We start from the raw sequence: 21,789 nt of genomic DNA on the forward strand, positions 1-21,789 counted from the left end.
TAAAATATATTAAATTAATATTTTTATACAAATAAAAAACTATAAAAAATGATTTTTAATATACCTTAAACTAAAAAATATTTTTTTAAAAACACAATTCCTTGTATTACCGAACATGCATTTAATGTGATGTGAGGGTACCATTAGAGCCCAAGTCGTGTATGGATCATGAATAAGAATAGTAAAAAATGCCAACTTTGAAAATCCAACCTAGTAAACGTTCCTGACTTTTGATTCTTAAATTCGTAATTGATAAATCAGAAAAAAATCTGGGATAGTAAAGTTGATTGAGAATCTGTAAAAATTTATTTCTAAATTTCCTTTTCCTTTTCCATATTCAAGTCTGTTTTAATGGAGATGAACAGAGAAGATTATAAATCAGACCCGAAAGTTGTGGAGTCAGGTAATGTCGGAGAAGCAACATCATCAGCATCGTCATCGGTTTTGAAGTCGACCCTTTTGTTAGAAAATGTTGGGGATGTAGTTCTCACTCTCAATTCTGATGGGCTGTCTTTGGAATTTCTTGGTTCCTCGTATAATGTAAGTAAACCTACACTTGAAGTGGATTTGACAGTTTAATGTGGTTTTTTCTAATCTTTTTGTGATTGTAAAATGTAGTCTTGGTTGATGTAAGATGTGTTAGCTGAGAAAGATTGAATCTTTTTGTGCTAACTTGGTTTTTCAATGATGGCTTGATTTGTTATAATGGATTTTTATGATCAAAGAATTGAACTTCCTAACTTGTGTTGGTTTTTTTATTTTCACATTTGATTGAACAGGACGGATCAATAACTTCTGGAATTAAACCTATTCAAAAATTTGTAAATGAGATCAGATTTTCTGATGTGTATGGTGTGGAGTTCATAAACTATGGTTTAATTAATGTTTCACGTCAATCCAAAGCTGAACAGTGTTTTCAGGGTCGTGCCTCTCATGAATCTGAGGTTTGTTTTGGTTTCTCCTTAACTTGTGTGATGTTTTTTTGTTAATAATATAGTACTTATATAGGTGATGTGCTTTGCTTGTTAAATGATGTTACAGATGTATCGCTTTACAGTGCACAGCTTCCAAAAGTCTCGAGGCCAGCCTTGTCTTTGGGTCCTTGCCGTGTACAGTTTTGGTCACAAGGATTTGCAGACATGTCAGACATGGGTTGATCGAATTAACGCTTCTCTGAACTTAGAAATGGGGAGACCAAAGAAACTTCTGGTTTGTGCTGCTATAGGTTCATTATTATGTCTTCTGTGCTTTTGGATATATTTTTAATGGCTGAAGGTATAAACTAGTTGTAAAAATGTTTCCAGAATTTGTTTCTTATTGACTAGGTTTTCATTAATCCAATGAGTGGCAAAGCCAGTGGACGTAGAACCTGGGAAATGGTGGCTCCCATATTCTCACGTGCTAAAGTAAAAACAAAGGTAATGCTAAACATATTTAATCATCCCGTGACTAAGCCGAAGGTGATATGTTGAATCATGTGTATGTAATATCAGTTAATATTTGCTGGATATAATTTTTTTTCCATGATGCAAGTTAGTGTTGCAACAATCTGAAGTCGGCTATCTAATCACTTTGCAAATTGGTATGCCCTGAGTTAACTATCTGTTCAATGTCTTGATCAGGTGATTGTGACAGAGAGGGCAGGACATGCATTTGATGAGATGGCATCTGCTGCAAACAACGAACTTAAATCATATAATGGTGTTATAGCTGTTGTAAGCATCAAGATCCCTCAAATTCATTTATACTTGTGTTTTTTTTTTTTTTTTGGTAGTGCTAAGTAGCAAGTTATTTCCTAGTTATTGATTGTTACTGATCACTTTGGTCCCAGGGTGGTGATGGTTTCTTCAATGAAATCCTCAATGGGTTTCTTTTATCTAGACATAAAGCTCCTCGGCCACCATCCCCTTCAGATATTGTTCATTCTGATCAGAGTAGTGGCAATGGTTTGTTTCGCAATCCAAATGAGAGAGTTACTGAAACTACTTGTCAAAATGAAGACCATTCTCCCCTTTTATCAAATTCAGTTTATAATGGAACGAGACAAGCCAATTTCAGTATGTGTTTACCATACATTCATGCAAGTAAATTTCGAGTTGTAATATCTGTTTATCTTATGTATTACTGGATCTTCTGAATTACAGGAACAGAAGATGGTACTTGCAACATAGGTTAGTGAGCTCTAATCTTATAGACTTGGGTATTTAAATTGATAAAAATAGAGCATGTTATAATTGTTTCTCTTATTTGAATAGCTACCAGAATAAGGAGCTGATATAAGCACTTGCTTGGATCAGTGTTCATGTGTACACATACATGTAGTGATACCTGATATCTAACAACAGTTCTTGTGCTACTGTTGCAACTTACAGGTCAAGATTTTGAGTTTCCCCTTCCAGGTGAAGAGTTTAGATTTGGAATCATTCCTGCTGGCTCAACCGATGCTATTGTGATGTGGTAATTCCTTGTCTTGTTTCCCTTAAGGTGTGAAATTTCTAAACTTATTTGATAGCATTTGCTTATGGAGTTCTTGTCATCTCCTAAGATTGACTTCTTTGAGAATTAGCATATGCAGTGTTGTTGAAAAGACTTAAATAAATAAAACATAAAAAGTTTCAAAGTTGTGTTACAGAAAGCCTGATCAACATGCATTACATGAAATATGGTCCTAGCATACTATCAAACTTGAAAAGGACAGTTGTGCTTAATCAGTTACTGATACAAATGACTGATTGACACAGGGTGGGAAGAGGAAAACAGTAAGAACCAGAAATTACAGTAGAATAATGGCTAAAATTTAGATAAAGTCGCATGCAAACAACGTGGCCCTAGATTAATTGACTCTGATATCAGAAATATAATAAAATAAATTCTAGAGAGCTCCTGTCACCAATCATGCTAAGAGAAGTCATCAGAAACAAGAGCATTAAATGGGAATGAAGAATGGAGATGACTGTTGTTTGTGCTCTATTTTTTGTGAGGGACCGGGGGAAGGAAAGCATCACTTCCAAGACTAGGGTTTGTGGATTTAACTTTAAATTAACTTGGTTCAATGTGCTTGGGATTGCCAATTTATACTTACAGAAATCTTCAACATTCCTTAAAGTGTTAAATACGAATTAGTGAAATGTCTATTGTTTTTCTCCTGTTTGTATATAACATGCACTATTCTCTAGCACCTGTCTTTCTTTTAGTACTCTTTATATCCTACAGACTGCATTAGTGCTCTGCGGTTTGCTGTTGATGGGTCAGTAAAAGTTAAACGTGTATATCTGGTATCAGTGATATATTTAGTTATTTTTTCCCTACCATTGTAATGCACCTTTGTACTTGTATTGCATTTCTCTTTGCAGTACAACTGGAACTCGAGATCCTATTACATCTGCATTGAACATTGTCCTTGGAAAAAAGGTGTGCCTCGATATAGCTCAAGTTGTGAGATGGAAAACAACAACGGCATCTGATATCGAACCTTATGTACGCTATGCAGCTTCTTTTGCTGGGTAGTTTTCTACTTCACTCACTATTACATGAGCATGTTAAGTGTTAATGAATCATCATGCAATACATTATGCTGCCTGCCTGTAACAAATAGCGTTCATTTTTTATGTTCACCATCCTTCCCAGATCAAGCAGAAACATAGCCTAGAGAGTATCATATCAGCAATTAATTCATTTTCTTTCTTCCTTCGACCACAAAAATAAATGTCTGAGACTCTCTACCATTAACTGCACATCTATTTTCACTCATAAAAGTTTTTGATGGTTAAATTGTGATTGATCCTCATTCAAATACAGCTAACCATTTTCATCTATCTTGTATGTTTGCATTACATTGTCTCTTTACGTAATTCCTTCCCTGTTCGCACCATGGAATTTCTTGTCAGTTCTTAAAAGTTTGGCCTAAAGAGATGAAAAACACCAGTGCTATTATTTTTGTACTCGTTTAAGATGCTGCTTGGAGAGTTTCTTGAAATTATCATTCCACTGTCATCAGGTATGGGTTTTATGGAGATGTCATTGCTGAAAGTGAAAAATATCGCTGGATGGGCCCCAAACGTTATGATTACGCTGGAACAAAAGTGTTTTTGAGACACAGGTAATTCTTTCCGTTGGCTCTTCTTTTTTCTTTTCTTTTCTTTTCTTTCTTTTTTGTTGTGTTCTATAAGGTGTTTTTTTTATTCTGCGTTGAGTAGAAACAGCAGCTAAAGTTGGAAGGATCACTGTACTGATAAAGTTGATTGCGCACATAATAATTTCTTTTTCTGTTTTATTTTTTTAGAAAATTACTCCATTAGGAAAAAAAAAATTACTCTTACTTCCATGGGATGTTCTTTTTTTCCTTAAGCAAATACATGGGTTTGAAATGTGACATGGCACGGACCCTCAGATGCTTTTCTTCTTTTTCCATCAATTAGTCACTTTTCTCTGCCTGCTCTGGTTTCTGCTTTAAACCCAATTTCATCCGAGCTATGCATGGTTGGTTGGGTTTATTTGTAACTCAAAATAACCATTACTGAAATGGTGTGCCAATGTGCATGTCCTTTTTTGGTACTCTATGTCCATTTTCCACCACTTTTTTCATACATGGGACACCTCAGCCTTTTGGAATTTTTTTAATGTTTATATCAATACATTTGATGTAAATAATTTGTTTACCTTTTCTGATTGAAATTATCTTTATGGTGTTCAGCTCATATGAGGCAGAAGTAGCATACATAGAAACTGAATCTGAAAAAACAAATCCAACTGTTGAGAAGGGTCAACTGTTTAGTGGGCTAAGAAAAAGGCAGGGTCCTAAAAAATCAGAAAGAGTAGTTTGCCGCACAAACTGTGGTGTCTGCAACACGAAATCAGATTATATGTCCAAGAGAAGTCCCTGTCCAACACCTTATTCATCTTCGGGTGAAACTAGATGGCTGAGATCTAAAGGTAAATTTCTTAGTGTTGGTGCTGCCATAATTTCCAACAGAAATGAAAGAGCACCTGATGGTTTGGTGGCCGATGCACATCTTTCAGATGGTTTTCTGCATCTTTTAATGATTAGGGACTGCCCTCACGCTTTATATTTATGGTAACGTAAAACCTCTCAGTCTCCAATATTTTTTCAGAATTTGGACTCTTGTTCTAGCACAAATATTTCTTTTATTTAATTACATGTACCATATTGTTCAGCATGTGGCTCATTACAAAGAGGACAAACATGGCATCCTTGCTTCCTTTTCTATTATTAACTTTCTGTCGAAGAAAAGGAAATCGTCTTGCATGTGAACAGAAAACATTGATTATTGAGTACTATGATGCACATGTCAAATCTGGCAAATATCTTCACCCCCTCAATTCTCCATTGTTTTCATTCATTTTAGAGTTAAAAAAAAGCTCTGGAAGAAAGAGGCCATGATGCCATTTGTTTCAGCAATCAATGTATTTCACTAAAGCAAAGGTGTAACTGTAGATCATCTTGCTTCTCTTTTGTTGTGTTCTGCCCACATACCCCCTGCAAGTTTCTTGTTCAGGCCCTGTCTCATTGTATCAAGTCATGCTTTTTAAATCATTCTCTCTACCCTAAAATAATATGTTGCTCAAAACCATAGTTTTCAGTTTGCTTTTTTTCCTTCATGGGTTTGTCTCAAATCCTTATGTCATTAACCACTATTGAGTCTGGAACATACAGGCACCTTACCCAGCTTGCAAAGAGAGGAGGACAGCCCCTCAATTTTGAATTTGTGGAGCATCACAAGGTATTATTCTTTGCTTTATTGCACCCGCATTGTGTTTTGAAGAACCTTCTAATTATGCTCTCTGCTGTCTGCAGACGCCAGCTTTTACGTTTACTTCTTTTGGCAAGCAGAGTGTCTGGAATTTGGATGGCGAGCTCTTCCAAGCACACCAGCTTTCTGCACAAGTATTTCGAGGCCTTGTTAGCTTGTTTGCATCCGGCCCTGAAGTTTAGTAGAACACCATTCAGATGGCTCTCTTGCTACATAATTGACTTGCTGGACGACTTGAAGTGCATCCCAACCAGATGGCCTGACAGCAGAGCTTTGGAAATGGTCTGGCATCAACTTAGGCCAGAGGTGGTGGTTTTTAGCCCACCATATTGTATCGCAGGTCAAAAAAAAAAAAACTATAGGATTGCAATAGGATACAGTGAATCTGATGTAGCAATCTCCACGTAGTCAAAGGAACCTGCAATAAAATAGGTAGGTGTGTGTAGAGGTTGAATACCATGTAATAACCACAGTCTCACATGGGTAATCTTATAATTAATTAAAAATTTTATTGTATTTCGTAAATTTGAAGTTTAAACTAATATTTATTTCAAGGATATTAATTTACAAAAGCTTAATTGTAGAAAAAAGAAAGAACGAAGAAACTGTGTACATGCAGCAAGGGGCAAACATAATTATTTTATCGTTCCACCGCTATTGAATTTTGTCCATGGTAAATTTTTAATGTCAATGGCCTTAACCCCAAAGGACACTGCAACGATGACTTGACTTTTTGCATCTGGGAAGACTCCAAAGTCCCTTCACTTCGGAAGACTCACCACCACCATCGAAGACGCCAAATATAAGACCATAACGTAGGAAGATGTCACATTACTCTTTACAATTCCACCTCCATCACCTCCAACAGCATTGAAAATGTCGACTCCTGGAGAGTAATCTCTCTTCTTCTTCTTCTTCTTCTTCTTCTTCCCTCTCTTGAATTAAAGATTGCCTGTGTTCATAGATTTTATTTTGTTTTCTTAATTTAATTTCTGTGTAGATACTATCGGTCCTTACCACCTGTGAGCAAGGCATATGGGGTGGCTTGCTTAATGACCACAGCTGCCTATTATCTTGGTCTTTACCAAGCCAGTTCTATAGCACTTTTCTATGATGATGTAATCAAACGTTTTCAGGTAAAATCTTGTGCTTTAATTAAGTGATTATGTCCATTGATTATGCACTAATCGATGCCTGGAAGCTTAGCTAATTAATAATGTCTTAGTTAATTATATTATTTCGTTGTGATTGCAGGTTTGGAGGCTAATTACTAATTTTTTCTTTCTGGGGCCATTTTCATTTCCATTTGCATTTCGGCTTATAATTATGTAAGAAAGTCTCGAGTCTTTTGTTTTTTTTTTCCCCTTTAATTCGTGCTTCAAATTAATTTTCTTTCTATTTCTTTAACTTACACAGAGCAAGATATGGTGTTCAACTGGAGAGAGGACCATTTGACAAAAGAACAGCAGATTTTGTGTGGATGTTCTTCTTTGGGGCACTGTCACTTCTGGTATGTGAGAAAATGTGCTGTGATTAATACTACAGAAACCTTCCTTTACATGCAAGATTCCCTTAGTTAATTACTATTTAAAGAAAATAGTTAAACTACAAACTTAAAAAAAATTAATCAGAGAAAGAATATAAAAAAATGGTTTATGAATTTTTTCAATTACATGAAAAATATTGATTTCACTATTTAATTTTTGACAGTTTTGATACGAGGTTCTTTTTAATATTCTATATCTATTTTTTAAAAAAAGAAAAACAATTTGACTATTTTTTATAATTATTTATTATGGATATTTTGGTTATGATAAAGGATTTCTACTGAATTTTTGAGCGGTTCCTGCAATTTTATAACACCTCAAAAGAGTTATTATTGTAATTTATTCCAAATTATAATAATTTAATCCTTGCGATCTTAGCAGTATAATAACTTAATTATTTTTTTTGGTTTTAGGAATCATGATTTTCTAAGAAGTATGAGGATACAATCCTTAATTTGTTCACTTATAATTTTCAATCAGATTGCCTTCTACGTTATTATTTCATAAGAAAAAAAGAGTATATACAACATAATAATCAATTTTTTTTTAAAAAAAGAATATGATCGTGATTAATTTTTATTTATATTAATTAGGTGATGGCTGCTGTTCCCTTTCTTTGGTCTGGATTTATGGGAGTTTCTCTGGTTTTCATGATAGTCTACATCTGGGGACGTGAGTTTCCAAATGCTCAAGTCAGCATTTATGGTCTGGTGTCCCTAAAGGTATCGATCCCATGATTAATCACTAATCTTGTTTTAATGTCTTCGTTGTTTGATATTGCGGTGCGGTACGGCTGAAGAAGCTGTTCCGACCACCATGACTTCAAAAGCCGTTTGATTCTCATTGTTTAAACCTGCTTTTTATCGAAAAAATCTACTGTTTATAGTTTTTCTTAAACTTGTTTTTTTTAATTGCAACCGTAAATGCTATCAGAACAGTACTAAACACAAACTTATACTAGTTAATACTTGTTGTTTGACACAGGGATTCTATCTACCCTGGGCAATGCTAGCATTGGATTTGATTTTTGGCAATCCACTAATGCCTGATATTCTTGGAATGGTTGCTGGACATCTCTATTACTTCCTTACTGTGCTTCATCCACTCTCTGGTGGAAAATTCATTTTCAAGACCCCTATTTGGGTGTATCCTTCTTAGCTTTTCCTTCCTTGATCGTCTAATATTTTGAGAATATTCATCACTTTGTACTCTATCCACTTGAGTTTAATCACATATACGTACGTACTGATCGGTGGCAATCACGTTAAATTTTTTTTTTTTTTTTAATGTGAAGTCCTTAATGTAGTTTACAGTCACAAACTGGTAGCATTCTGGGGCGAGGGGACACAAGTAAATGCCCCAGTGCAGCGTGATCCATCTGCAGGGACTGCTTTTCGTGGAAGGAGCTATCGTCTCAATGGCACCCGGAATAACTCTGCTGGGCAAGCACAAAAAAACCCTCAAACACAGCAGCCTGATTCAAATAACGGAGTGGCTTTTCGAGGAAGAGGCTATCGTCTCGGTGGCCAGTAGCTAGTATGCTTCTTGTTTTTTCTGGCCCTTCAAATTACTTGATAATTATCGAAGCCAGGTTTCTCTTTGCAGTTGCTTTTGGTATTGCATATGGCGCCAGTCAGGCTGTTTGTAACCAAGACAAGTGAGATTCTATCTATTGACAAATTGCGAATCCTTGAATTGCTCTCCCATCACTGATACAGAACCATATATACATGAGACTGTAAGACTCCTCGATCTTTCTATGGATTGCTTCTTTACCCTCTTTTTCCGTCGAAGTGCCTATGGTACCGGTTCATGCTTGGTTACCCGAGGCTAATGCAGAGGCAGCTGATGTTTTTTAAAAAATATTAATTAAATATTTTTTAAAATAAAAAATATTTTAAAACATATTTAACAACAATCTTGCCAATATATTCAAATTCCTAAAAAAGAACAATGAAATGTTACTTTCTACAAGTTAATTCATTCACATCCACATATTCAATATCTAAATGACTTTTGGAGGTCACTCCAAAATATTTTGTTCACCAAACATTCATCCATTTTTTGTGCTTAAATGAATAGTTGTGTTGATTCAAACCTTTTATTTAATGTAAAACAATTCATTGATCCTCCTCCTATTATTATTATTATTATTATTATTATTATTATTATTATTATTATTATATTGGTTAAATTTGTGAATTAAATGAACATGCATGGTAGTTCAAGAATTTTCTCCTCCATCCTTTACGTTCTTTTTAATCAAATTCATAATCTAAATAATAAATACTTTGTTACGTGAGAAGAATGAAAGTGAAATTCATTTTCAAGCCATATTAGAAGTTTCAACAAAATTCATTTGATTTGTACTTGGAAACAGATTATGAAGAATACAGAAGTTTTGGATAATCCAATTCATTTGATACGTTAATGCAATTTGTCATGTTATAGTTCATGATGTTTTTTCTATATGAAAAAATAAATTAGAATTTCTGTTTAACTTACTTCAAGACAATTTAAAATTGTTTTTTTTATAAAAAATAAAAAAAATATAAAAAAATTAATTAGTCCTTATATATCATTTGAACAATCGAAAGATGGTCAAAAAAAAAATCTATATTTTACAAGGCTTCTTCCCATACCTATAAATTCCATTGGATTCATAAATGATACATTGAAAAAATCATTTGGGTCTTCCAATATCAATAGATTAATTGTTTCGCTCCTGTATCTTTTAAAAGGAAAAAAAAGAGTCGTTTCCTGGTCCCACTGTATGAAAGCAATTCTCTAACCACTGAGTTAAATAGGTAATTTAGAATAAAAAAGAGAGAAAAATTGAACCAGTCACATCGATGGATTATAAATGTAATATTATTTATAAACAATGCCGATCAAAGAGAAAAGTTGGATCATGTAATATTCATCTTGACAATAAATTATTGACATGATAAAATATATATCATAAACAAAAGGGTTGTAGCTCAGTGTCGATGTTTTTTCATAGGAGTATATTATGGAATCAAAAAAACTTATTAAGAAGATGATGTCTTACTCCATGACTTTTAAGGGACAAAAGAACAATAGTTGATCAAGGGTGTAGTATTATTTGTAGTAGTGGTCCTTATATATTGTGTTAATAATCAAAACATGGTTGAAAGAAAAAGAAAATCTCTTTTTAACAGGGTTTCTTCCTATACCTATGAATTTCATAGGATCCAGAAATGATACATTGTAAGAATTCTTTGGGTCTTCCACTATCAATAGTCTTATATCTTCCAAAAGGAAAAAAAATCTTGCTTTAGGTTGTTTACCAATGTCAGTAATTGATGATTATACAATTCAAACAATTTTGAATTCATCTCAATGTTTAATCAAAATAGATAAACCCTCTTTGATTAAATATTGATTGAAGAGTCATTTTTAATCATTAAACAAGGATCTAGGTTTGATCTAAAAGTCTGAAATATTTTTTTTTTCATTTTGTTTGGTCAATAACTACAATAGCTACAAATCCCAACTAGCGATTGGATTTAATTGATCGGTGAGAATTGCAGCGCAAAGTTAATTTGAATTGAAAATCTATTAATATAGTCATAATTCTATCCATAATTATTTCCAAAAAGAAAAAAAAGGGATTCTAGTTGTAAGATATCTAATGAAACCCATTGGTAGTTTAAATGTTTTTTTTATAAAAAAAAATAAAACAATTTATAAAAAAAATAAATTAGAATTTTTGTTTAGGTTACTTCAAAAGTAGTTTAAATATTATTTTTTAAAAAAATTAATTAGAATTTCTGTTTAACATACTTAAAGAGTAGTTTAAATGTTTTTTTTATAAAAAATAAAAAAAATAGAATTTCTGTTTAGGTTACTTTTAGGATAATTTAAAATTTTTTTATAAAAAATAAAAACAATTTATAAAAAATATTAATTAGGATTTCTGTTTAGGATACTTTAAGGGTAGTTTAAATGTTTTTTTAATAAAAAATAGAAATAATTAAAAAAAATAATTAAAATTTTTGTTTAGAATACTTCCATGAGAGTTTAAATGTTTTTTTAAAAAAAATATAAAAAATATTTATTAAAAAAATTAATTAGTATTAATGTTTAAGATATTTCAAGGATAGTTTAAATGTTTTTTTAATAAAAAATAAAAAATAAAAAATAAAATAAAAATCAATTAGAATTTCTATTTAAAATATTTTAAGAGTAGTTTAAATATATTTTTTTTATAAAAAATAACATGGTCGCCAGACCCAAGATTTAAGGTTTGGAATTGTCGTCAGATTCAAGACTAATGGGTCTAGAATGGCGCCAAATCTAAGACTATTGCGTCTCAAGACACTTAAAATATTCTTTATATTTTGTTTTTGTTTTTTAATATTTTTTAAAAAATTGTTGTTGACTCGCAAAGGAGCGCGGATCAATATACTTGTGTAAATATAGAACAATTATGCATATATTATTTATTTGTACTTTTTTTTCTCAAAATACACAGTAAATAAATTGATTTTTTTTAATAAAAAAAGGTCCATGGATTAACTATTCGGTTTTGAGCAAGTCGGAACCGAGTCAACCAAGATTACAAAAACAACCAAATTTTTTTTTTTTTAACTTAGATGGATTAAATTTCAAAGCAGTTGTTCAAAATCTATAATTTAGACTGGTACAAGTTTTAAAACAAAGTAAAATTGCAAAAGGCAAGATAAAGATCAAGGGTACTATAGTATTATTAGGTAAAGGTACCAACAAAGTCAAGGGCACCAGAAGGAAACTGTCAGGAAATTGCATTTCGAGATCACCAGGCTACTAATTGGTAATATTGTAACTGTTGAAGGATTGAAAATCAATTTCAAAACTAAGAAAGAAGAGGAGACTACTGGGGGTGTTTGGCTAGGTTGTTGATCAAAAGTTTTTAAAATTTTTGATTTCTTTTAAAAAATACGTTTTTTATTTTTAAATTATTTCAATGTAATAATATCAAAAATAAATTATTTTAATATTGTTTTTTTAAAAATAATCTTTATTACCTTCCAAATAATAAAGGGTCATTTTCTCTCAATCGAGTGAGATCTTCAAGTGGATATTCCCATGTCACGTCAAATGACAGCATGTAAGAATCAAATACTTAGACTAATAATTAATTAGTTTGACTAGCATTAATTATTCTTAATTTAGTAGTTTGTTTTTTTAAAAAAAACCCTTTCTTCTTGATTAAAAATTTATCCAATTGCTTACTTGTTTTTTCTTTATTCTATTTTAAAAAAATAAACAAAATAAATCGGAAAAGAATATAAAACTAATTAAAAGAATAAATTACAAACAAAAACCGGGCCATGACTGAGAATAAAGAGGAAAACGAATTTTGTTTTTTTTAATAATCAAGGGGTTTTCTGGTCAATGTTATTATATTGATACTTGTAGAGTTAATTGAAACTTAGTTCTTGTGCTATTTGAAATAATTAAAAAAATCCCTTGACTCGACTTGATCATCCTCAATTTAATTACTGTTTTTTTATTTTCTACAGGAGGCTTATTTCCTAATCAAATTCCCTCAACTACTTACTTCTCTTTTCTTTATTCTATTAATTTCCAAGAAATATAAAAAAATAAAATGTATTGAAAGGGATCATAAAATTAATAAAAAGACTAAATTAAAAACTATAAGGATGAAACATATAATTTCTAAACTAGGAGGATTAAATAATTAGTTTGTTTTATTGCACACCCAAATCAAAAGTGAAATTTCCTCCAATTATTTAATAAAAATATCAAATTGAAATGTGAAATTGAATTTTTTTTAAGAATTGTTAAACGGTCCATGACAACTATGGATGGTCCATGATCGTTTTGTGGTAGGTTGTTTGAATCATCACATCAACAATTATTTAAAATTAAAAAAATTATTTCAATACATTATTATATATTTTAGGTTTAGTCTTCAATCTATTCTAATGTTTTAGAGAACACTACATAACCTAAATCTTCTTCTGTTTTTCTTTCTCATGCTAATATTTTATTAATCCATTGTCCATTCTATCATTTTAATAGATATTTCCATTCAAATTGATATGAAAATAACATCACTTAAAAAATCCAAACCCCCACCTAGTTTATTAAAAAAATAAATTATCATATGATGTTCAAATTTATTTCTTTCATGACTTTTTTTTAATAAATTAAATTAAATTTGACTTTCTGTTTCATTTGTGTAAAAATACCCATTAAATTAAATTAAATTTGACTTACTATTTTTTAGTAAGTGTAATAGCTAGGGACCTCGAGTTGATGAGCTCTTACTTGTGGTTTGGTCTTTGAAAGTGATGATAAAAGAAAATTCTATATTACAACATACATTCCTTTTATAATCTAGAATCCATTTGTTTTGTTGTTTTAAAATCATTTTTGAAAAAGAATTAAATTGTTTATTTATTTATTTTTATTTTAAATTATTTTTTTTTTAATATTTTCATATTATTTTAATGTGTTGATATCAAAAATATTTTTTAAAAAATAAAAAAAATATTATTTTAATCTTTTTCTAAATAAAAAATATTTTATAAAATAATTAGTATCACACTTTCCATCATCATCTCTAAAACTAAATAAATAAATAAATAAAAAAAAAAGCAGAAGAAGAAGACGACTTTTGACGAGGTCAGCTCTCGTGCTTTTCGTTTTACAAGTAAAAGATGCCGTATCTATCCTGCATTAAAAGACTTTCACCCACCAAATTCATGAACCTCGTGCGTGCCAGCCATCATCTTCCTCGAGTTGACTCGCTGGATAACAAAATTCTGAGAGGCCAAATTCTCCTTATTTGCAGAATTAGCTCCTTATACTTTATATAAATCTTTTAATTTATCTTTCAATTTAAATTATCATTTTTAACATATACTTGTTAAAATATAAAAACAAAAATAATAGATTAATTTCAGTACGGAAAACGCGTTGATGTAGATTGAACTTTGCTTTCCTGTGATTCATGAATCATATTTTGTCTGGTTCATTATTATAGAATGGCCAGGAGGACAGATTTTTAGAGTGAGTTCGTGGTTGTGTTTTTAAGTTTTTTTTTAAAAAATATATATATTAAAAAAATATTTTTAAAATTTTATTTTGATATTAACATTTTAAAACAAATTAAAAATATAAAAAAATTATTTTAAACAAAAAAAATAATTTTTAAAAACACGATTAAAACAGTTCCAAATACGCGCCCCACTGAGGTTGCAAGAAATCTCATCATGTACTCTATCTTTCATCATCCAATCAATGCATCAAGAATAGCAAGCCAAGTTCATAGCAATTAAATTATAGAGTCCAAAACAATTGAATTGTAGTAAAATTCCAGGGAGGTCCTAGCAACCTCTTACTTCTCGTGTTGAAAGTAGTTGCAACAGGCACATGACTATTCAAAGCGTGAGAAGATTTACAGTGGTTACAAGCACAAGTGTTCATCCTTCTAGAAAAATCTTTTAAAAAATTCCTTGATTGTATTCAAGATGGGTCCTCTCCTCTTCAGACGAAACAGTAATGGTGGTTAATGATGGATTAATCATCAGTTGCCGGAAGGAAAAGGATTCACTGCACATCTCGATATTCGATTTGATGCCTCCTATATAAGACAGTCAAAGTTGAACAATCTTTTGTCTACTATAAAAAAACAGAAGCATTAAACAAATTCATCTTTTACAACTTGTGATTATTTGTATTGTCAAAGTCTACTTCCAAAAAACTGTTGATAGAACCAAGAACGAAGGTCTTTCTCAGGGATAAGTAAATGCCTCACGGCCAAGTTACACAAAAAAAAACCAAGGTGTACTTGTTAAGGGGTAGCCTAGGTTGTTTGAGGTCACCTACTCTCTCCTAAGCTAATAAAGGTTTGGTCTTTTTTTAAAATTCTTCTACTTCAGGTACATGCTGCCTCCAAGACCGAAGTTCGAATTGTTTTGTTAGAGAGATTGAAATGGTGGGTTTCTCTTTATTTCTCAAAAGAGTCAAGAAAGATCAAAGCTTGGTGCTTTAAACTGTTGTTATGCACGCATGCAAGTAAGTTTCTCGCCGTTTCTTGTTTTGACAGTTCCTCTAGTAATTTGCTTGTGTATATGTTTCTGGGTTTTTGAGAGTTTTTCTTTTTGTTTGGAGTCTAAAAGAAGAAACTCTTCATGTGTAAGTGTTTGATTTCTGAGAGATTTTTGCAGGTCCTTGTATCTCTGGTTGTTGTTTAGACTCCTGAAATGAAATTTCTCTTATTTGATGTGTGAGGATTATTCATGGAATTTAGGTTTGGAGATTTTACAATGGCACTGTTAATTTCAAGGGAACTGAATTAAGACAAGATGTGGAGGGGACAAGTAAATTATTGACATATAGGACCAAGGAGGAAGCACCAGCAATTCTGATGCATGTTATCCCCCTTGTGTCTTATCTGAATTAACTTTCTTGGTTTTCACTTTCTAGATTCTTACAATCTGATTCTGAATAGATACTGTTTATGGTTTCTTTGGAATAAAAGGAAGTAGAATTGCAGTGTTAGATCCCTTACATTGAATCCCTTTTTTTGCGTTTGTTGTTATTAAAAGCATGACGCTTCAATTTCTGATTCCAACAAAAGAGAAGTGATTGCCTTTTTCCTTTCGTCTTTCAAATACTATTGACTTATGAAGATCTCTTACTGTTCTTGGATTTTGACCTGCTTGTGGGGCTAACACGAGTTGTTGCGGTCATTCTTTTGCTGGCACAGATGATTATGATGGAGCAAAGTGAGATAATTGAAGAGGAACATGTTCTTGGTTTGCCTCCTTCACCTCCTCTAACTGTTGGGATAGCTATAGATGGAAAAGGAAGCAGCAAGTACTTGGTGCAATGGGCATTGGAGAAGTTCATGCCTCAGGGAAAGGTTGCATTCAAGTTATTACATGTTTGCCCAAAGATCACAGCAGTCCCTACGCCAAGTAAGCAGCTCCTCTCTAAAATTACTTGCAGAAATGCCTGCTTGCTAATTGTTGTTTGATTCTAGTTTCTTCACCAAAATGCTTGTAGATCTGGTTTATGAAAGATTATTGTGTTGGTATTGAAATATAGGGGAAGACAATGCCGGTGTTGCATTTGATGGTTATTTTCAAAAGGAGAACACAATTTAACAAATTTGAAAAAATAATGCTTTCAATCATCAAGAAGCTTGATATTTATTAATGAAAACTAAACTCTCTTCTCTTGACATCTGATTTTGTTTACCTTCCAGTGGGGAATTTTATTCCTATATCACAAGTACGAGATGATGTAGCAGCAGCTTATAAGAAGGAAAAGGAGTGGCAGACACTCCAAATGCTTCTCCCTTTCAAGAGTATTTGTACCAGGAAAAAGGTCAGTCTTGTTCCTTGCAAGACTGTTTGTAGTCAAATAAAGTTCATGAAGTGATCCTGGGAATGCTGACCTTAAAATGCACTTCAATTTCAACACAGGTGCAAGTAGATATTGTGTTAACTGAATTGGATGATGTGGCGAAGGCAATTGCGGAGGAGGTTGCCAAGTGCAATATCAATAAACTTGTTATAGGAGCAGCTTCTCGTCGCATGTTTACAAGGTATGCCCATGGTTTCAGAAGTGACATTAAGTTATCGGATGTTTGTTATCTAAACATGAATGCTTGACAAACTAATAAATCGATCCATATTCTAGGATATCAAGAATACCTATTAGCTTGAATAATAATTTGGATCTCTGGTGACTTGATTAGAGAAAATGATCCGGGCCTCGGATGCTCTTATATAGCTTTTTATTTTTTTCACATGCACTTGTTACTTATTAGCATGATAATCTTTTCAGGAAACATAAGGGAAATAATCTGTCCTCAAGAATCTCGGTTTGCGCTCCAAATACTTGCACAGTCTATGCTGTTTCAAAAGGAAAATTGCTATCTATTCGTCCATCTGATTTAGAGACAAGTGGAAGCTTTAGAGATGGTGTCAGTATCACCAGTCGTACTACTAACTCCTCATCAAGTTCTACTTCGAGCTCTCAAACAGGTAATCTACAATTGTAGTGAAGATTTGAGGTCCATCCACTTATGACCACAAGCATGAATGTGTAATTTGTGGAGAATAACTGACATATGAGTTCGTCTCATGGACTTAGCACTACCCTTGCCTTGTGGTTTCTACTGTCCAAGCCTAGGACTGTCCACGCTGCAAAATTTGTCCAGAAAATTGTGTAGAAACAAGTTTTTAATCCATCTCTTCCTCTGTTTCTTGAATATGCAGGTTCCAACTCAGTTTCTCCATTCTCTCATTTCCAATCTCCATCCCTGCCAGTTCAGAGATTTCAAGCTCTTTCATCTATAAACCAGGGCTTTCTTTATACCAGAACAAATTCCTGTGAGACAAATCCGTCAAGAAGCCTGTATCTGGATTTTGAAGAAAAGGTTATAGGGAGTTCTTGTCCGAGTATTTCAGAAATAGAACACCCAGTCACTCAGAGTTCTAGCTTCAAAAGCTTGTCAACTGATCACCTGTCATGGAGATCTGATCAAGCTTCAACCTCAGATGTGCTTACAGATTGTTCCTCATCTGACAGCCAGGTAGTTTTGCTTCTTTTTTTTATTTGTTTCGGTCCTCGGTGACATTTATTTGAGGTGTTCTTTGGCATCATTTATTTGCAAAATTCTCACCTGCTAGTAGTGAAATCTTAATTATACAGAACTGTGTGTAAATATAAAGGTTCAACTTCTTCATGCAAGCTTATTGAAATCTGTACAGCACCATAAATTTCTTGAAAATCTGCACTACTAGAATAGTCTCTGCCAAATATATGTTGTTATTAAAGAACTGATATTTCAGGAGAATGTGCTATATTCATTAGAAAAGCTCACGTGTTGATCATAAAAAAGTACTCCTCTTTTGAAGCAACAGTTCAGTTGTGTGCCGGTGCTTCATCAATGACAATATGGTTGTAGACTTGTAGCCTTTGGTGTGGTACTCGGAGGTGAATGTGAGATCTAAATACCCCACCCCACCTTATGTTTTCCTTTGCAATCTTTCATGCAGGCAAATATCAACTTTGAGCTAGAAAAGCTGAGGATTGAACTAAGACATGCTCGAGGAATATACGCAGTAGCTCGAAGTGAGACATTTGATGCTTCTCGAAAGGTTAGTATGAGTAAATGTATTGGTTTATTTCTGTGATGATTCTGCTAGCCAATTGACCTTGGCCATAGTCTAATCAATAATGACTTCCTATAAGAATTCCACTGAGATCTGTTCTGTTTCTACAGTTGCAAATCAATTCTATCCTTTTTTAATTTATTTATTTAGATTAATGAGTTTGAGCTACTATTTTTCTCAGTTGAATGATCTTAATAAACGTCGGTTGGAAGAAGCAACAAGACTCCAGGAAATAAAACATGAAGAGGAAAAAGCCTGGGAACTGGCAAGGCAAGAGAGGGGAAGATGTGAAGCTGCAATCCAGAAAGCTGAATGTCTAAGGGAGTGTGCCAAAAGAGAAGCTTCACAAAGGAATGAAGCAGAAATTAAAGCCATGCACGATGCCAAAGAAAAGGAAAAGCTTGAGAAAGCTATTGCTGGTTCTGTACAGCAATACCAGGAGATCACATGGGAAGAGATTGTTTCTGGTACCTTATCGTTCTCAGAAGAGCTTAAGATTGGAATGGGAGCATACGGAACTGTTTATAAATGTAATTTGCACTATACAACCACAGCAGTGAAAGTTCTTCATTCAAAAGAGGACAAAAATTCTAAGCAATTCCAGCAGGAGGTATGCAAGTTGTTGAGATTAATTAAAATTGTAAACTTCACAAATACTCGAACAAATTTTAAAATGTTTCATTAATAAGCATTTTAGTGCTAACCATCTTTCTTTTTTTTTCCCTGAAAGTTTAGTCAATGTATTTTGGAGGCATGTCCACCACGTCACCTGCAAAACAAGGCAATTTGTTTTGCCAAATGGCATGCACAAACATCTTTTAGTTTCAGCTTCCCTGTTATACGCTTGGGAATTCACTCTTTATGATTGTACTTGACCGATAATTCAAGTAAATACTTACTGTGCTTCCTATTGATTTCAGCTTGAGATCCTGAGTAAAATTCACCATCCACACTTGCTCATTCTTCTTGGCGCTTGTCCTGATCATGGTTGTCTTGTTTATGAGTATATGAAGAATGGGAGCCTGGAGGATAGACTGCAGAGGGTGAACAATACACCCCCTATCCCATGGTTTGAGAGGTATCGAATTGCTTGGGAAATAGCCTCGGCACTTGTTTTTCTTCACAGCTCCAAGCCAAAGCCAATTATTCACCGTGATCTGAAACCAGCCAACATCTTACTTGATCATAACTTTGTGAGCAAGATTGGTGATGTTGGCCTTTCAACAATGCTTTGTTCAGATGTTTCTTCTTTATCCACCATGTACAAAAACACAGGACCTGTTGGGACATTATGCTACATAGATCCTGAGTATCAAAGAACTGGGGTGATTTCTCCAAAATCCGATGCTTATGCTTTTGGGATGATAATTTTGCAGTTGCTGACTGCAAAACCAGCTATAGCATTAGCACATGTGATGGAAACAGCAATGGAGGAGGGTCATTTGGTGGAGATTTTAGATTCAGAGGCCGGGAACTGGCCATTGGAAGAGACAAAAGAATTGGCTATATTGGGACTAAGCTGTACAGAGATGCGACGCAAAGACCGACCTGATCTGAAAGATGTAGTACTTCCTGCATTGGAGAGATTGAAGGAGGTTGCTCGTAGGGCCCGAGATTCAGTTTCCAGTCTACAATTGACACCTCCTAAGCACTTAATCTGCCCAATACTAAAGGTATATGTTCCCACATGCTTATTATTCAAGTAAAAACAGAAGAGATTGACACGGGAAACAGTGTGCAGAATGGCTAGTCTTATGTTGTTTCTTTTACAGGATTTAATGAATGATCCCTGCGTTGCGGCGGACGGTTACACTTACGACCGCAAAGCAATACAGAAGTGGCTTGAAGAGAATGACAAGTCACCAATGACGAATTTGCCATTGCCAAACAAGGATCTCTTACCCAGTTACACGCTTCTATCTGCTATAATGGAGTGGAAGTCCAAAACCCCATCCGACACCCTCCACATTCATTCTTCAGGTTAGCACAGAATGATTGCTTTTAGAATCCCTTTGAAAAAACCATTTGTTTCCCATGTAAATGTCATCGGTAGAGCTTCTGATTTAGAGTAATGTAGGTATATAGATAAGTTACCGCAGTTGCACGTAAAATTCAGACTGCAACGACAATGTGTGCAGCTATTTGAGTTGTTTTGATAGTAGTTTGCTGCAAGCTATTTATTAATAAGGATATTGAAAGTGTAATATTATTTGATTATTTCACTTTGGCCATAGCAACAATCAATGGATCATATGCCAATCTTGTTTTATTATATCCAAGCTTAAATATTTACACGCATGCAAAATAAATAAAGCAGTTCAAAATATAGTTATTTTAGGGATTTGTGAGCTAAAAAAGAAAAATAAAATGATCACTCTTAATATTTGATTTTTTAAAATAAACAAGAAAAAAATTAAACACCATAAATGAAAATATCTTACTAAATTAAATAGGAAATAATAATAACCAAGAAAAAAAATTCATTAAAAATCCTGGGCATTTTAACAAGCATGGTATGGTGAGTTGATAAGAGAAATTCAAGATTCGGATTGAATTTCTAGATTGAATTTCTAGTTGAACTGGATATTAACCTGATCCAGTTGACTCGAATAGATTTTTAGTAATTTACCGGATCTAGTCGAAGAACAAAACAGGTTGGCTTGATAACACAACGTTTTGAGTGTATTCTCGATTGGGTTTGACAACTACTCTAAATTGAAAACTGGGTTATGTGTTCAATTGTCGACTGACTCCATAGAACCCTCCCCGGAAACAATGCAAATCAATAGGATATTTGTGAACATGGTCAATCCATGAGGATTCTTGAATGTAATTGGTGAAGGATGCGGTTCGACATTGATACCAAGCCCTTGTAAATGCCTCAACAATCATCGTTCTCAAAATCTGGCTCACTTCTGTACAGCCGTTGATGGATCTTATTTTGCATCTCACACCAATTTTGGACAGAATTTGGAGGAAGATTCAGGCACCACCGCTTTAATGACGATCCAGGGATGGTTGGGAATGCGGGTGTGGCGGCGATGCTAACCATAAGCATCATTTTGATTCCACCCCCCCAAGTCAGTCGGGGGCGTCAGCATTTAATTTTTTGGCCACCCCCCCCCCCCCCATCCCAAGTCAGTCGCCCCATTTAATTTTTTGGGGTAATGTGAGTTTTTTAGTATTTTTTATAGATAAAAATGTATTATTTTATTAAGATATAACTTAAAATATCAAAATATATCATGAATTCTTGAAACTCAAGTTTATAATCTTTTACTCTGCCTTTTTTTAAAAAATATTTTT

At 33.3% G+C, this 21,789-nt stretch overlaps 3 protein-coding genes across 5 annotated transcripts; all 3 read left to right on the forward strand.

The window, feature by feature from the left end:
* Positions 1 to 154: 154 nt before the first annotated feature.
* LOC133699907 (ceramide kinase) lies at positions 155 to 6,296 on the forward strand. 3 transcript variants are annotated; one of them, XM_062123426.1, is made up of 14 exons: positions 155 to 540; positions 780 to 944; positions 1,042 to 1,209; positions 1,326 to 1,418; positions 1,623 to 1,715; positions 1,832 to 2,057; positions 2,145 to 2,171; positions 2,373 to 2,457; positions 3,354 to 3,503; positions 3,998 to 4,099; positions 4,694 to 4,932; positions 5,020 to 5,074; positions 5,675 to 5,741; positions 5,816 to 6,296. In XM_062123426.1, exons 1-14 carry the CDS (start codon positions 352 to 354, stop codon positions 5,951 to 5,953), a joined length of 1,797 nt encoding a protein of 598 aa, XP_061979410.1. In that variant the 5' UTR covers positions 155 to 351; the 3' UTR covers positions 5,954 to 6,296. The 3 variants fall into 3 exon arrangements, with proteins under 3 accessions (XP_061979410.1, XP_061979408.1, XP_061979409.1); XM_062123424.1 differs by lacking the exon at positions 5,020 to 5,074; XM_062123425.1 differs by having other exon boundaries at positions 156 to 540; positions 4,694 to 5,074.
* A 163-nt stretch (positions 6,297 to 6,459) lies between these two features.
* On the forward strand, positions 6,460 to 9,013 carry LOC133699908 (derlin-1-like). Its single transcript, XM_062123427.1, has 7 exons — positions 6,460 to 6,664; positions 6,772 to 6,907; positions 7,026 to 7,099; positions 7,188 to 7,281; positions 7,912 to 8,040; positions 8,303 to 8,463; positions 8,632 to 9,013. Exons 1-7 carry the CDS (start codon positions 6,648 to 6,650, stop codon positions 8,849 to 8,851), a joined length of 831 nt encoding a protein of 276 aa, XP_061979411.1. The 5' UTR covers positions 6,460 to 6,647; the 3' UTR covers positions 8,852 to 9,013.
* Positions 9,014 to 14,582: 5,569 nt separating this feature from the next.
* LOC133699546 (U-box domain-containing protein 35-like) lies at positions 14,583 to 20,755 on the forward strand. Its single transcript, XM_062122837.1, has 10 exons — positions 14,583 to 15,370; positions 16,065 to 16,275; positions 16,566 to 16,687; positions 16,786 to 16,907; positions 17,150 to 17,349; positions 17,584 to 17,900; positions 18,367 to 18,468; positions 18,665 to 19,093; positions 19,404 to 20,156; positions 20,256 to 20,755. The coding sequence occupies exons 1-10, from the start codon at positions 15,365 to 15,367 to the stop codon at positions 20,466 to 20,468; spliced, it is 2,475 nt and encodes an 824-aa protein (XP_061978821.1). The 5' UTR covers positions 14,583 to 15,364; the 3' UTR covers positions 20,469 to 20,755.
* The last annotated feature ends 1,034 nt before the right edge of the window (positions 20,756 to 21,789 follow it).

This window comes from Populus nigra, chromosome 7 (assembly GCF_951802175.1).
Source record: "Populus nigra chromosome 7, ddPopNigr1.1, whole genome shotgun sequence".
Lineage (NCBI taxonomy): Eukaryota > Viridiplantae > Streptophyta > Magnoliopsida > Malpighiales > Salicaceae > Populus > Populus nigra.

Bases quoted from the DNA above. Each gene is read 5' to 3' on its own strand.
- LOC133699907 (XM_062123424.1), top strand. From the start codon at position 352: ATGGAGATGAACAGAGAAGATTATAAATCAGACCCGAAAGTTGTGGAG. The intron at 541-779 runs GTAAGTAAACCT...TTGATTGAACAG, and splicing joins TTCTTGGTTCCTCGTATAAT to GACGGATCAATAACTTCTGG. The intron at 945-1,041 runs GTTTGTTTTGGT...ATGATGTTACAG, and splicing joins GTGCCTCTCATGAATCTGAG to ATGTATCGCTTTACAGTGCA.
- LOC133699908 (XM_062123427.1), top strand. The intron at 7,100-7,187 runs GTAAGAAAGTCT...TAACTTACACAG, and splicing joins GCATTTCGGCTTATAATTAT to AGCAAGATATGGTGTTCAAC. The intron at 8,041-8,302 runs GTATCGATCCCA...TGTTTGACACAG, and splicing joins ATGGTCTGGTGTCCCTAAAG to GGATTCTATCTACCCTGGGC.
- LOC133699546 (XM_062122837.1), top strand. The intron at 16,908-17,149 runs GTATGCCCATGG...TAATCTTTTCAG, and splicing joins TCTCGTCGCATGTTTACAAG to GAAACATAAGGGAAATAATC. The intron at 17,350-17,583 runs GTAATCTACAAT...TTGAATATGCAG, and splicing joins TACTTCGAGCTCTCAAACAG to GTTCCAACTCAGTTTCTCCA.